Source organism: Trachinotus anak, unplaced genomic scaffold (assembly GCF_046630095.1).
Source record: "Trachinotus anak isolate AG129_WGS33_773 ecotype Australia unplaced genomic scaffold, CSIRO_AGI_Tana_v1 ptg000004l, whole genome shotgun sequence".
NCBI classification, from domain to species: domain Eukaryota; kingdom Metazoa; phylum Chordata; class Actinopteri; order Carangiformes; family Carangidae; genus Trachinotus; species Trachinotus anak.
Genome location: NW_027273855.1, coordinates 7,531,374 through 7,545,934, shown reverse-complemented (window position 1 = coordinate 7,545,934; position 14,561 = coordinate 7,531,374). Strand labels below are relative to the sequence as shown.

At 38.7% G+C, this 14,561-nt stretch overlaps 2 protein-coding genes across 3 annotated transcripts in view; both read left to right on the top strand.

The window, feature by feature from the left end:
- The window catches only part of arhgap4b (Rho GTPase activating protein 4b), a 31,408-nt gene extending 23,020 nt beyond the window's left edge, over window positions 1-8,388 (top strand). For both annotated transcript variants that reach the window (XM_071475553.1, XM_071475552.1), the window contains exons 20-24: window positions 114-285; window positions 2,011-2,112; window positions 2,303-2,410; window positions 3,020-3,119; window positions 5,669-8,388. In XM_071475553.1, the coding sequence (XP_071331654.1) occupies window positions 114-285; window positions 2,011-2,112; window positions 2,303-2,410; window positions 3,020-3,119; window positions 5,669-5,866 (680 nt within the window). In that variant the 3' untranslated portion in view covers window positions 5,867-8,388. The remainder of the gene's footprint in view (window positions 1-113; window positions 286-2,010; window positions 2,113-2,302; window positions 2,411-3,019; window positions 3,120-5,668) is intronic.
- Window positions 8,389-9,914: 1,526 nt separating this feature from the next.
- cav4b (caveolin 4b) lies at window positions 9,915-14,528 on the top strand. Its single transcript, XM_071475549.1, has 4 exons — window positions 9,915-10,055; window positions 10,692-10,924; window positions 12,314-12,501; window positions 14,213-14,528. Exons 2-4 carry the CDS (start codon window positions 10,697-10,699, stop codon window positions 14,394-14,396), a joined length of 600 nt encoding a protein of 199 aa, XP_071331650.1. The 5' UTR covers window positions 9,915-10,055; window positions 10,692-10,696; the 3' UTR covers window positions 14,397-14,528.
- Window positions 14,529-14,561: the final 33 nt, after the last annotated feature.

The window sequence follows — 14,561 nt, the reverse complement described above, 5'->3', positions numbered from 1 at the left end:
GATTCTGAATAACCTTTTAAATCAAAGTTCATATGCACACATGAATCATATGAATACGATTAATTTAGAAAGATACATTTTGATGAGTTGATAATCATGCTGTGCGTGTGCAGAGTGGGAAGCAGTGGCTATGTTCGACTACGTGGCGAGATCTCCAGCAGAACTGTCATTCAAGCAGGGAGAGCTTCTCGTCCTTCACAGCAAGGCCTCCTGTGATTGGTGGAGGGGCGAAGTGGGAGGGGTTAAAGGCCTCATCCCTCACAAGTACATCAGTGTGCTGGAAGGGTGAGTGAACCATGGCTAAGATGATCTTCACTGATGATTTTACTGTGCTTTGAATGGATCTTGGAGCCTCTTTCCCAGTTTGACACATTAAATTTGGGTCTTAGATGCAAGAGCTTGTTGTGTTTGCTTCCAATTCTTATTTGATTGCCAAATTGCTTGTATTTGCTACCAAGGATCTTTTTTTCCCCCAAAGTGAACACCACATCACCCTAGGTGTGTTGTAAGGAGTAAGGATTGGCGAGATTTATTTGTATGAACCAAAGACTAAAACGACAAATAATTTAAATGATTTACCTACACATGCAAACAATAACATAAGACATAAATACGTTACTTCCCTTTAATTATGTGAGGATATTGATACCTCTCTCATGTCTGTCTGCCATTAAATGTGACAGGACAGCCAGGAAACGGTTATCTTATTTTCGCATGAGCACTGGAAGCGGGCAGAACAGATAGCCTGGCTTACAGAAGCATAATCCACCCACCAGCACCTGTAAAGCTCACTAACTAACACATCCAGAAACTGAGGGGTAGAAATGACAATTTATGGGTTTACCCAGGACTTATCGTGTGGGGTGACTTCTGGGAGTCACTGCTACAGGCCAGGACATAGTTTGCTCCATAACATAACATAAAACTACACATTACAGTTTTTACACTTCATGTTTGCTGATAAAACAAACATGATATAATGTTTTGATTAATGAGTTTAATCTGTGCTGGTATGAAATTTTTTTTATATATATCTTTGGACCTTTGCGCCCCTCTGCTTCCAGCCTTTATTGCTATGGTAAGCTAAGTTAACCCTTCCGTTGACTGTAGTTTCATATTTATCTTACACACTTTGGAGTAGCATCAATCTTCTCCTCTAACTCTCAACAAGAAAGTGAAGAAGTTTAACTGTTCCTTCAAACTGACATTCATTATTCCTTTTTTTCAACATGTTTGAAAATAAGCAATACATGTCAGTCACATTTAGATCACCTGTGAAACTGCAGTTTTGCAGCTGGTAGGATTTCTGCCACAACTGCTAACGTGCCAGTTTGTGTCTAAGTTCATGGCAGAAATAGCAGCTACTGGAGCAAGCATTAGAAAAACAGACTTAAAAGAAATGCTGTATCTGAACTCTTAGTAGTATGAGAACCAAATCCAACCCAAAAAGTGTGTGTGTGTGTGTGTGTGTGTGTGTGTGTGCGTGCGTGTGCGTGCGTGTGTGCGTGCAAGTGTGGTGGTCGGGTACCATGGTTTTAAAAAGTTTTTGAATGTTCGTTTTCTGTTCTTGTGTGTGTAGGTGTTTAAACTGCATATCTAATTCATATGGCCTTATACCCTTCCACAGTTAACTCTGGCCGTTTGTGGAACAGATGAAGAACAAATTGTATAAAAAAGGACAAAATAACAAAACAATACCATACAGTAATGTACAACAGACCACTGCAACAAGCCATGGCCTCAAAAATGTCCATAAATTTCTCTAAGCAGTGACACAGGGTCAGTAGTTTTAAAAAGGTAGAGTTTGGATTATTTTGTCCTCCCTCTATATATTTCTGCCACATTTTGTTCAGGAAAGTCTGGTCACACTATTTTACTCCCTTCTTCTTCTCCCTCCTGCAATTATTTTGTCACTCAGTCTTTATCCCATGTTTAAAGTTGTACTGGTTGTACTCTCTGTAATGAAATATATGCTTAATATATCTTGTCTCTCTTCTTCTCTTCCCTCAGGTCAGAGCGAGGGAAAAGAGAGGAAGGAGGAGGAGGAGGAGGAGGAGGAGGCAGCACTGGAAACCTGACAACAGAAGATCCACAGACAGAGAACACAACTCGGTATACACACACACAAACACACGCACACACGCACACACACTGCACATTGCAATATATGAATGCTTTCATATCAACAAACACATGTAGCAATAGATACATACAGTACTCTTATACACAGCTAAACATACAGACTCACACACATGAACGCACACAACACAAAGGTACAGAGTCTCTGTGTTTGTCCTGACAGGATGCGGGTGAACAGCGACAGTGCTTCGTTGCCTGGAAGACAGAGAGGCGGTGAGGGGAGCCCCAGTCGAAAGCCTCCGACGTCCCCTGCCACACGACACCTGCCAGTGTAAGACTGACACACACCTCCGACACAATGCACGGTGCATGCATGTGCTGTATATCATATGAGGTTTATATCCTCTTGAGATTTAGGGGGTAAATATTATTCACATAGAAACATTTGGCATAAAGGGAAAAAAAACCAAACATGAACTTACTTCAAAGCTGCTACAATTTGTGTTTTTACGCTAACAATGGATTATATGATTATGTGGTTCACCTGTCTCTGCAGTTCTGCTCAGCTCTATGTAGATGTTTAGTGTCTTCAGCTCATTGTTTTGGTAACTTCATTGTTTTGGTTCACCCTCACCACTCTCATCATTGTCATTTTCAGTGAAGAAGCTGTTAAAACCCAGTGTTCACAACCAGCCCAGCACCAAACAGTAGACACACAAAGTTATAGATGTAGGCCAAAAGTTGAACATAAAGGAGAGTGAATAGGATTGATGCTCTGTAACTACTTAGCCAGCAAGTTCACCATGCTGTATCTTTATAAGGTGATAACATGTCAGTGCTGTGTTTACGGCTTGTTTTCAGAAAATCAGCATCTATCTATATGCTTCGGTTATATCAGCCTGTCTAGTCTCACCTCCGTCGCCCTCTAACTGTCTCTCAGGTCTCAGGAGAGAAGACACACTCTGGACACTGTGAGACAGGGAAGCCTCAGACCCACAGATAGACCTCCATTTGGCCAGACGGAAAGAACAGTTGACAAGGTCGGTGGTTCATCTTATTCAATCATTTCTTTTGAATCAAAAGTTGTCACAAAATGAAGCAAAAAAAAGTATACTGCATTAAAATTTAGTACTTTATGGCAGACCTCCAGCTGTGAGGCCCTGAGACCGACTCACTTGAAATTCATTAGATTTTTTTCAGTACTACATAATGACAGTGTTCTGAAAAGCAGGTTTACTTTGTTTTTTAAGAACTTTGTTGAGTAAAAGACAATGTCATCAAAACTGCAACATGGAGTGATCTGAACAAACAAAAAACTTTTTTCTCTGGAAGTCTTCTTGGAACAGGTCTGTGTTATGGGGTTTAGATAATATTGTTAACTAACTTGGATGTCTGATAAGCTAACGCTGAAGTCCTGGCTCATGTTAATCTGCTTGCAAGATAGCTAGCAAAGATTTCTCAGAAGTTTGTTCTGGTTAAATGTGCTGATATATGCATCCTGTTTTCATCCATTCAGTTTTCCCCTGACAGCAGCTGAGCAATACCAACGCTCAGTGACCAGAAATATATAGATCTCACTGTGTACTCTGTAGAAATCCCCATTCTCTCCTATGTGTGTTTGTGTTGCTGCATTTCAAACACTTGCCAAAGTAGCACATATGAATTTGAATAAATCAATTAAGAATGGACATATTTTACACTTTTCCTGTGCTTTATTTGAAGTTGTGATATTGATAAGAAGATATATTTGCAGTTTTAAGTACTGAAAACCATCTCAATGTAGTGTTACATCCCCTCTCTTAGGCTTCTCTCTCGAGCGCTAGTAACAAGTTAATGAGGCTCAGAGCCTCTCCTCTGATTGGCTGACTGTTTTCTGTGTAACTGAATAAAAATATAGCTTTTAAGGCACAGTATCTGAATACAGGCGGTGAGCATTTTTCCTGTGCACTAAACGCTTTGATATTTTCACAGTACTAATGTAGCACTTAGACCTGCTTTAGAATCAAAAAATACGTGGAAATCTCACTTTATACAATATGGGTCCTTTAAATGAGATCTAACAGACTTTGGAAGAGGCATGGTTGTGGGTGCTGAAAGAGCATTGCCAAGACTGTAGAGTTCCTGGACAGCAATTTTGGATGCTGGTAACTAAAGAACAAGGATCATTAAAAATACTTGATATGTGATGCTGTAGATAAACAGATGAACTTTCTTGACTCCACAAAACGAGAGTTAATGAGCCATTATGTTAGTAGGGTGCAGTGAGCGATTCTCTCTTTGCGAGGTTAAGAACAGTGTGCCATGGTAAAGATCTTTGGGCTTGGCTCTGGCACTTGAGCATGGGCCTGTGGACGAATGGGGGAAAAAGCTTCACGATAAGCACCAGTGTCAACTAGAACAACACATTTCCCCAGCTAGCTTGAATAAAGGTTCAGAGGCATTCAACTGGCAGCGCTACAGTAGTACAGCATTTTGCAATAGATTTGGCTCAGTTTTCACAAGAGTTTCCGTTTGCAAAACTCTTGACAAAAATGCTGTATGAACACAAAATGAAATCATCAGACTAGATGACATGCGGTGGGGTTTATCAGAGCATCACAGCATTTCAATTTTAATCAGTGCTGCATGTAAGAATAAAATGATCTTTATCAAACAATCTGCAACAGTCATTTCCTTAAGATTAGCAGCAATGTTAAAAATGTGCAATTTAAGGGGAAGTCAGAACTTTAAGTGATGCAGAGTAAGAATTACTTTTGAAAACCCTCCACCTTTTTTTATTGAATGTGTTGTAAAATTCTGACTTCCTACATTCATGCAAAGCAAAATGATGGTTGTGATTTTATTTCCCTGCATTTTTTTTCTGTTCTGTATCAACCAAAAATATAGAAAACTACAGGAACACTGCAATGCATAAAAAATTACTGGAACAGACACTCAATATGTTTTAACATTTTAACACTATTTTCCACTGGTGCTATACGTTTGAATTTTAAAGCAGAGTTTGAGAGGTGATCACCAAATGTGTTGTAATGCTGTTCACCTTGGTGATGAGGTTATATAAGGACAGAAGCTTGCAAACACATGTTGCATTGATTCATTGACCTGTATGTTTAGTAGTAAGCATTGAAATATGTTGTAATATATATAAATAGTCTGTATTCTGAAGACATTTAATTTAGCAAGTCAATTTGGCTCTTTGCACATTAAAATATTCTGAAAACTGAGCCAACATAATTGTCTAACACTTAAATACCTTTAAATCAATGCAATGATTTCAGAACACACCTTAACATCTGGTCAGGGTTACCCTTTCATGGCCATCATGCTCCCCACAGATATATGAGCACTTTAAATGTGACTCATACAGGAACATTAATGAGAAATGTCATTAGTAATCTGGCCACAGTCACCTGATGTCAGTCCTATCGGTCACACAGACTTACATGCAGCATCTTGTGCAGTGGAGGAGTTCACACTGGGATGGGTCCCATGTTAAGTGGGAGTTGTCATTAGGGTCAGGCTTTACATTTTCATTATCTTCCACGTGTCTCTCCCTTGACGTTTTCTACTCCTCCTCTTGCTCTCTCAGGAGATGATTAGCCGTCAGATGAACTCAGTGTTCAAGGAGCTCCTGTCACGCCAGCCTCCTGTCCAGCCGTCTGCCCTCGCCACCCCTGCTGCCCCTGCTCCCTCTTCCTCCTCTTCCTCTCTTCCTCAAGCTGCTCCCGCTGCCAAAAAAGTAGGATTTGGCCTCAGAGGACGGGCTCTTTTTAGACCAGTGGACTGAGAGAGGAGAGGATGAATGGAATCATTGATTTATTGTTTAATGACGATGATGATGATTACACTGATGACAATGATGCATTTGGTGAAGATACTGATTTATTTTTTCGACACTTGTATAATATTAGCGTCTCTGCCATCTCATAGTGCCACTAGTCTCGGTGCCGTGTTACTGTACGTCCAGTGTGTCTGTTTTCCAACTGGTTTTGGTCTTTTTATGTTGTGGTCTGTTTTTTTTTTTCTCCAGGCTTTTGCAATTTTTTGGAGAATCAGGGATGAGACATCACCAGTGATATTACCAGATTGATTTTTAGAAGTGGTTGCCATGATGCTTACATCAAAAACAACAAAATACTTATGCTGCCCCCTAGTGGCAGGTCTGAGACCAGCTCTCCCTATACTGTTTGCTTTATTTTAAATAACAAAGCTGATCTCGGGCCTGTGTCTAGGAGTGCCTTCACATTTTATCTTATTCTAATTCTTCTTCACATTTATTTCACATGAAAAGACCTGATAGGTTTAAACTCTGCATATTATGTTTAAAAAATGTGATCCAGAGACATGTTTATGGAACCCCAAAGTGTTCAATATTAAATTATGAATAAAGAAAATTTTCTTAAAATTTAACTTATTATTATTAAATGTTATGTCATCATTTATTTACATAATAACAATTTTATTGGATATCATTTTTTATGTATTTATAAATATTTTTATTTCAAAATGCCTTTCTCAAAAGTCTGTTTTTATTTCATACTGGAATTTTATTTTTTATTTTTATTTTTTTTGTCATCGCCTTCTCACCTTTGAGCTATTCACATGTCCCTTGCTCCTTAAGTTTGACAATTGCTACTATCAAATTTAGCTAGTTAGCACTGGTTAGCTAGAACAACAGTACTGACTTATTCAAAATAAACCTACACAGTACAATAAACACAGTACACAAACACAGAATCTAAATCTCTTTATCTTTTAAACCTTAGCTTAAAAGGCTGCTCATGATACCTGCCTAGCAGGCTAACTAGCTCAGCTAGCTTGTTGGCTTTTTATCCAGCATCAAGGTAAAGAAGCTATGATATCTAGCTCCTACTACCTTGAGCGATCACAGAGAAAGTCTGTCTCAAACAAAATGTGGCACAAGTAATTCTGGATTAACCAGCTAATGTTAGTTGCTACCATTAACAGTGATTCTCCACTTTGATGGTGAGGAGTAATCCAAGCTAGTTAGCCAGCTAGGTAGGTAGCATGAGCAGCCTCGTCATACTAAGGCTTAAACTTAAAGAGGTTTAGCTTCTGCTCTGTGTAATGTGTTACATAAATAAATAGAAGGACTTGTTAGTGTTTGAGTCTGAGTACTGTATTTATTTACTGCAGAAGCTAGTAGGTCCATCAGAGTTACTTTCACTATGTTGTTGTTGTAACTAACAGGAGCTAACAGGCTAACTCTGGTAACACTTGTTGAACTTGCTAGTTTAAGAACAGTCAGGGGGCATGTGATTGGCTGAAAGATGAGAGCAAGGTAATAACATCTGTCATTAAAGTGGCAGCATTAAATACAGAGTGGCATTAAAGTGTTACTGGGGAAATTATATTTATTAAATGCAAGTTGACTTTTGAAAAGGGGCATTGTGAAAATAAATATGAATTTCCATCATTGTGAAGAAGAAGGATGAACATTTCATAATGAGCTGAGTTTCAAGAATTCCTTAAGATATTTTGAGTTATTGCGCCATACCTATATAAACATTACATGGCTTATTCAATCGGTTATTAATTTAATAATAATTTATTTATTTATATATTTGATACTGAACACTGTGACGCTCCATAGATGTTTGCTGGGAAAACTGTAAGCAGTGATGTCAGTATTTAATAGCAGCATGCAGTGTTAGCACACACAGACAGACACAGATGAAACACACGTTCCCCTTCATATGTGATACATGGCCTGATGTGCAGGCCAAATCTCAGGGCTTTTGCAGAGTTAGAGAAAGGCAAACTCAGGTTTGGCTTTGAAGGAATAAGTTAGAGTTGTTTTTTTTTTTTCACTCAGGGCTTTGGTTTCAACTGGAAACTGTGCCCTAGCCTCAATAGCCTAAATGGCCCCCGTATCAGAGAGGATTAAATTACTTTCTCTGGGTTAAACTGTGAATGCAACGGCGACATTTTGGCGCCACAATCGAAACTCTCGTCTCATTCATCCATACATTTTTGCCCCCTGACTATAGATCTAGCACTATCCACAGGTCCCATTCAAATGTGTGTTTCATGATTTTTGCAATGAGGTGTACAAATTCCTTTGACTCCAAAAGCATTGGAAATGTTTTTACATATGGCATCTCCCCTCTGTCGTGTTTCAATACTGGAAACATAGAAGCAGAATCATTTTTTTAAATATTGGTTTTGCCTCTATGATCAAAAACACCCTGTTATTCTGGATCACTGTTTGATGATGTCACTAGATTTACTGTGTCCAATTGTGTATGTGGTAAAAACAATATGAATACAATAAAGATGATAAAGTGATGAATGATTAAGAAGTTGTCAGTGTATTTAAACTGCATAAGTGACTGTATTTCAGGGGTGAATCTACAGAGTATCAGGGGACAGCTGCCACCTGTAATATGTGGCTTGCCTTCAAAGCTTTCCAGCTCCTAAAACTAATTGTAAAATAATGCAAAATTCAGTTATCAATCTGTACCTAAGCTGTCCAGCACTGAAATAGACAATAAATAGTAAAAACAGCACTTTCAAACTGGCACAGTTTGATGAGCAAAGTGCTGCTCCGTCTGCAGAACTTGTTTAAAGATAAAGGCAAACCAAGTCAGTCATGAATGTTGCTACTGCTAAACTGGATAGGGTTGGGGTTATCAGGGTTAATGAGGGTTAATCAGAGCGTGTTAGTTGTCATGAATAGTTATGAAGTTTACTTGCCTGCTGCAGCGGAGCCAGTGAATTTGCTCTTAAGGTCATCACTAGACGTGATATGGAGCCGCCTGTGCCATTTATTGAGGCATGAGTTAATGTCAACAAGCTCCATGTTCACAGTTGCAGTGATTTCCAGCATAGGACCCTCTAAAGGTTTTCTGACTTTTCTCTATTTTTTTGCCTCTTTATTACAAAATAATGGAAAGTTTTCCCTCTTTGAAATGAAATAGTCCAAGTTCACTATTTGGTTGAACTGCTCAGAATATGCAGTGTAACCCGTGACAAAGGCTGAGGGGTCGTCAATACACATAGCTTTGTTTTCAAAGATCATGAGCCAAAAAGGTAAGGAACCTCTAGGGAATATTAATCTTGATTGTCTAGGAATGCATTATGGTTAAGATCTTGTGACAACTATATATAGCCTTAAAACTGCAGTGTCAGTGAGAGAAGTCTGATTATTTTTAGAAAGACAAAATAAATATATTTGATGCCTTAACCTGAACACAGGTCTGCACACAAACTGCCTGCCTCCGACGACTGAAAATATTTTAGCCATGAAATAAATATTACTGTGTTGACATTTTACAACTATATAAAAGATTTTAACCAAGAGATTATATTACATATTGATTGTTATGCAGTGAGTCTGCATTGTACAACAGTATGCAGGCAAGAGAAGAGGAACTAAGAGAAAGAGGAGAGGGAGTTGAAGTGTGAGGGATGAAGAGATGAGTGAGAATGATGAGACAGAATCAGAGAGAGACAGAAACTATGGAAACAGAGAGACAAAATAGCCCCTCCCAGTCTATTGTGCTGTAACCTGTTGCCAGCCCATGTTCAACCATCTAGATCTGCCACTGCTCTCTGACTTATCACTATGTCAAATGCAATTCAACACTCAAGAATCATGGATTTAGACTTGTTCACTGAATGTGTGTGTGTATGTTTGTTTGTGTGTGTGTGTGTGTGTGTGTCTTTCATTGTCTCAGTTTCTGTTTTAAGACAGGACCCCAGTGCTGTAACAAGATCTTTTAGACCCATCCACTCCTCCTCCTAAAATAACCTCCATGAAAGCCACCCAATACACACACACAACGAGTATAGACACTGTACCACATTAGCACGTCTGCCTTCTGTGTGAATTCTTATAAGCCAAATCAGCTCTGAGGGACATTGTGATTAAGCTTGAACTGATCTTATTGACATTTTAGATTAGCACTCTCTGCAAGCATCTGATATAGGATTAAGAAAGCTCTTAAAGTGAGGTAAGTCAGACATGAGTCATCATTTCTACTGTTGCTTGATTTGCTAAAATGATTTCTCAGTAAGAGTAGGAGTTAAAACTACATTTTGTCACCTTGCAGCACCTGTTTCATATATATTGTACATCTGACACATGCAAGTTGATCAAAAGTCTTTTAATAAAATGTTGAGACTTTTAATCAGATGTTATTTTATTTCAATAAAAACTCATGACTGCATCCAGCAAATCTCCAATTCAGCAAAACTAACTCATTGCTATTTTCTCTGTAGAAAAAACACATAATGTTAGAACCCTGACACTGAGTGACTACACTGCATGTGCTTCATTTTTGACATGTAATTTTAAAATTACCAGCTGCTATTTACAGATTTTGGTATGGATTCTTTTCTGGGGGCTAAAGAACAGGTGGTGGAGCCAGTACTCAGCTTGCTGTTACATTCTACAGGCCTGCAATCTGCTGCAGCAGTGTGTGTGTGTGTGTGTGTGTGTGTGTGTGTGTGTGTGTGTGTGTACTGCTTTTACAGTGTAAATGTTAAAGTGAAAAGCTAGACCAGAATGCGGGTATCCTGATTTATTTGGGTGTCTATATTCATCTGTCTCTGTGCATGTGAAAACAAGCATGTGCCTCCTCCTGCAGTGAGGATGATGATGGTGAGCGATGACTGTCTTGTGGAGTGTAAGATTGATGACGACAGCGATGAAGATGACGGAGGAGGAGAGCAGATGAACACTCCTCCTCCTCCTCCAGAGTTTGCGTCCAAAGCCCCGACACCAGCACCAAAAGCTCCAACCCCTCCCACAGTCCCTGCTACACCCACACCCCCCCCTCCTGTCAACAGGGACCCTTACGGCATCAACAAGCACCTACAGGTCTTATATTGTCTGTCATGGCACTGATACTGTTGGCGCATGAATGTCTGAGAATCAGTTTCCTCACAACAAAATCAATCTTTGTCTCTAAGGTAAATAGTTTGTTCTTTTACTAAAGGTGATAAATATGTTGAACATTGACTTTTCATCACCTCCATCATCAGTTTTCATCATCTGCTCTATTTGTGCTCTTTTTAATTTTCTTTCAACCTGTTCCTCCATTTCTACTTCATCAGGGATCAGTGTGTGATAAAAACCTCCCTCATCAATGGGTACATCACAGCCTCCTGAAGCCAACTGTAATTAAAAACAACTGGTCAATCTCAGAATTGCGTTTAAAGTCCTGGACAAACTTTTTTTTTTCTTTTCATCACAACAGGATTTTGGAGAAATTCCAGTCACAACTCAGGATGCACCAAATTACTGAGCCAGCTCTGCCAAGTTAAACATATGGCTTTAAACCTGTGGTAGATTAAGTAAAGAACTACATGAACTCAAGTGCAATGTTGAGTTACTTCTACTTTAGTGCACTACTTTTACCTGATGGCTGTAGAGAGATTTAATTTTAAAAAACATATGAGCTTATAAAATACAATAAAAAATAGAGAAAACCAATGTGTTCTTAGAGCTTCTTATGTTTCAGATGTTTGTTGCTGTGTGTCTGAGGATCAAACAGGTTAAATTATCCAACAATATTTCTTAAAAAGCAAAGATTAGAGAAGCACACACACAGAGAAAGAAAGAGAGGGGAGACAGCCACTAAGGGAGTGGTAAAAGATTAAGGAGAGGCAGTGCTGGTTAAAAAAAAAATGTTTCTTTCTTTCTCATAGGAGTTATTTTATATTAATGTACTGGTACCTTTGTACTTGTCGTACTTCTTCCAGCATAGCTCATGCTGTCTTTAGTCTCTGCAAATAATGCTTTTAATTTCGGAAAATTTAAATTTAGTTGGACCTCTGCTGCGTCTCAGTATTCAGGGCCTTGGAGTGACTTAATTCTTATTTGCTACAAAGATCAATTTCAGGTAAAATTTAGAAAATTTAATATCCTTTATCTTTTCAATGCCGATGACACTGAAGGAAAGATATGACCTTCAGCCATGTCTAAACTGTTTTGATGCTGTCGAACTGTTCTCCGGCTAAATGATCGTTAGTCCTGCAAATTTCACCTGTGGTGTGGTGGCTTTTCTTGGACATCTTTCTTCAAATACCACTCAATCATATACAAGAGGTCTGGATGTCATTTTTGATTCTGCTCTAAAATTTGACAAAGTGAGTCAGTCAGTAATCCGTGTTTCACCTGAAGCTGTAAACAGCTCAGTCAGAACTTGTTTTTCATTTGCTCCATAAATAAACTAATTTGACACCATCTTTTGTTTCCTGTCTGTAGGTGGAAGTCAGTGACGTGCTGGCAGAACCTGCTACACCTCATAGCATAGACAGTGTGTGGCTTTACAGTGTCACTGGCTTTGAGAGGGCTCGTATCTGGACGTACCGCCTCCTCACCCTGCTGTTTGCCGTGCCTTTCGCTCTCCTCTGTGGCATCTTCTTGGCCGTTCTCGCTTGTCTACACGTCTGGTATGCTGCTGCAAACATCAAACATTAGTAACTAAGACTGGTTCACCACATTACCACAGGAGATGCACAGTGATACCACAGAGGCTCTGAACATACCAGTTCCCTTGTGACCCTTTAAAATTAAACAATATCCAAATGCAACCCATCATTGACAGTTATATGTTTATAGTTTATATTAGAGAGATTGTTCATAACGATTATTAATCTGCTTTATATTATGATGATTAATCTTTCAGTCAATAAAATGTCATAAAATTGTATATTCTTATATTGTAGACATAAGTTTACATTACATTACATACATAACATATACATACCTCCCAAAGCCTGTTAATATACGTTAATATTATATGTGTTAGGGTCCAAAAGTCTGAGACCACTTTCCAAGCATGGGAAGATAGACATGTTTAAAGTTGATGAGTAAATAACAAGAAAAAAAATTTCATATGTATGTAATATTAATAAACTTGAGCATAAAAATTAAATATATATTACTAACATATATGGTTGCAACATCTTATCAAAATTCGCCATATAGATATTTTTAATATATGCTCACATACAAATTTTACTATGGGTATTTCATAGATGTTATATCTTCATATATGTATACAGTATGTGTGATAATAACATATCCCCTTATAGTTAACATACATGGCAACATCACTCTTGATATAGGGACATATATGTCATATATTACATTCCTGTATGGGTACGAAGAAAAGTGCTGTTTGCATAGCTCTATGCAGGTGGACACTTTCATGGATGTTGTTTGTCTGGCTTGACCCTAATCAGTGTGTCACAGCAGGTATGTAGGCTACCTGGAAACACCTGCTGTGACATCATTGATTGATGATCAAATACCTCCTGTTGTTGTCTATAGGGGAGAATAGATCCAGTACAGAGGCAGGGTTGAGCAAACAGCATGACAGACCTGTCTTGTACATAATGTTTTAGAATCATGTACGTTCAATCGCTCATTTAAACTCCACAGGTGGACAAGGTGAGAGGTAAGTATTCAAGGTATTCGGGTAAATAAAGAGTTTGTCTGTTTGTTGATAAACCTACCAGCTAACATTTCATCATGGATGCATTTTAGTCAATAACAGTCTTCATTTAGTCTATTTAGTTATACAGGCTAGTTTGGGAATTCAGGTTTTTTCCTTCAAATATGCATAACCGTGTGGTATGATGTGTTAGTCCTTGGATATGCATTTTTCTCTCTCCTTGCAAAGAGTTACATGAGAAGATTGATACTACTCTTATTTCTGTTTGCTAAATATGAAACTATATTCAAGAGAGAAATTATCTGAGTAGAAAGACTTGAAACAAGTAACCTGTGCAAAAGTAAAACAATCTGCCTACCACATTAAGATTGGAGAGATTATCTTTTGGTTGGTGTTTATGTCTGCAGCAGAGTTGCTACCATGCTTACCTTGTTCAGGGATCTGTGACCAAGAAGGGTGAAACATTGCTCGATAAGCCATCACACACACAACTCAACCTTCAGGGAACAGTGTACTACAGAACTTCCTGCTCCCTGCCTGACCTTAGGTGACAGGGGCTTCACTATGATTTACATTCTTAACAATTTACAAATTCAATCTTTTTTTCTCATCTGATCGAGCTCTTTCTGTCTCCCCTCCTCTGTATGCTGTTTCTGTCATAGAGAGTTTGACGCAGTCATTTGAATCTCTCTGTCTCTCCTTAGGTTTGTGGTGCCTTGCATACAGCTGAGCAACACCTTTCTTCCATGCCTCCGGTCCCTGTGTATGTGTGCTGTGAACGTTTTCATCTCTCCCTTTTGTACGTCTCTTGCACTCTGCTGCAGCCAAATGGCCGTTTCACTGTCTAACAAGGACTGGCATCAAATGAAGGACAAAGAGGCTGTATGAGTGTGAGACACAGTGATACTGAATAAGTCAGTGAGTGAGTGAGTGAGTGAGTGAGTGAGTGAGCAAGAGAATTTTGTTTAAATTTGCATCTGTTTTTTTTTGTTTTTTTTAAGTTTTTTAATTGGCACAGTTCTGCAATCATTTTACTGCAATACTGAAAGAAAT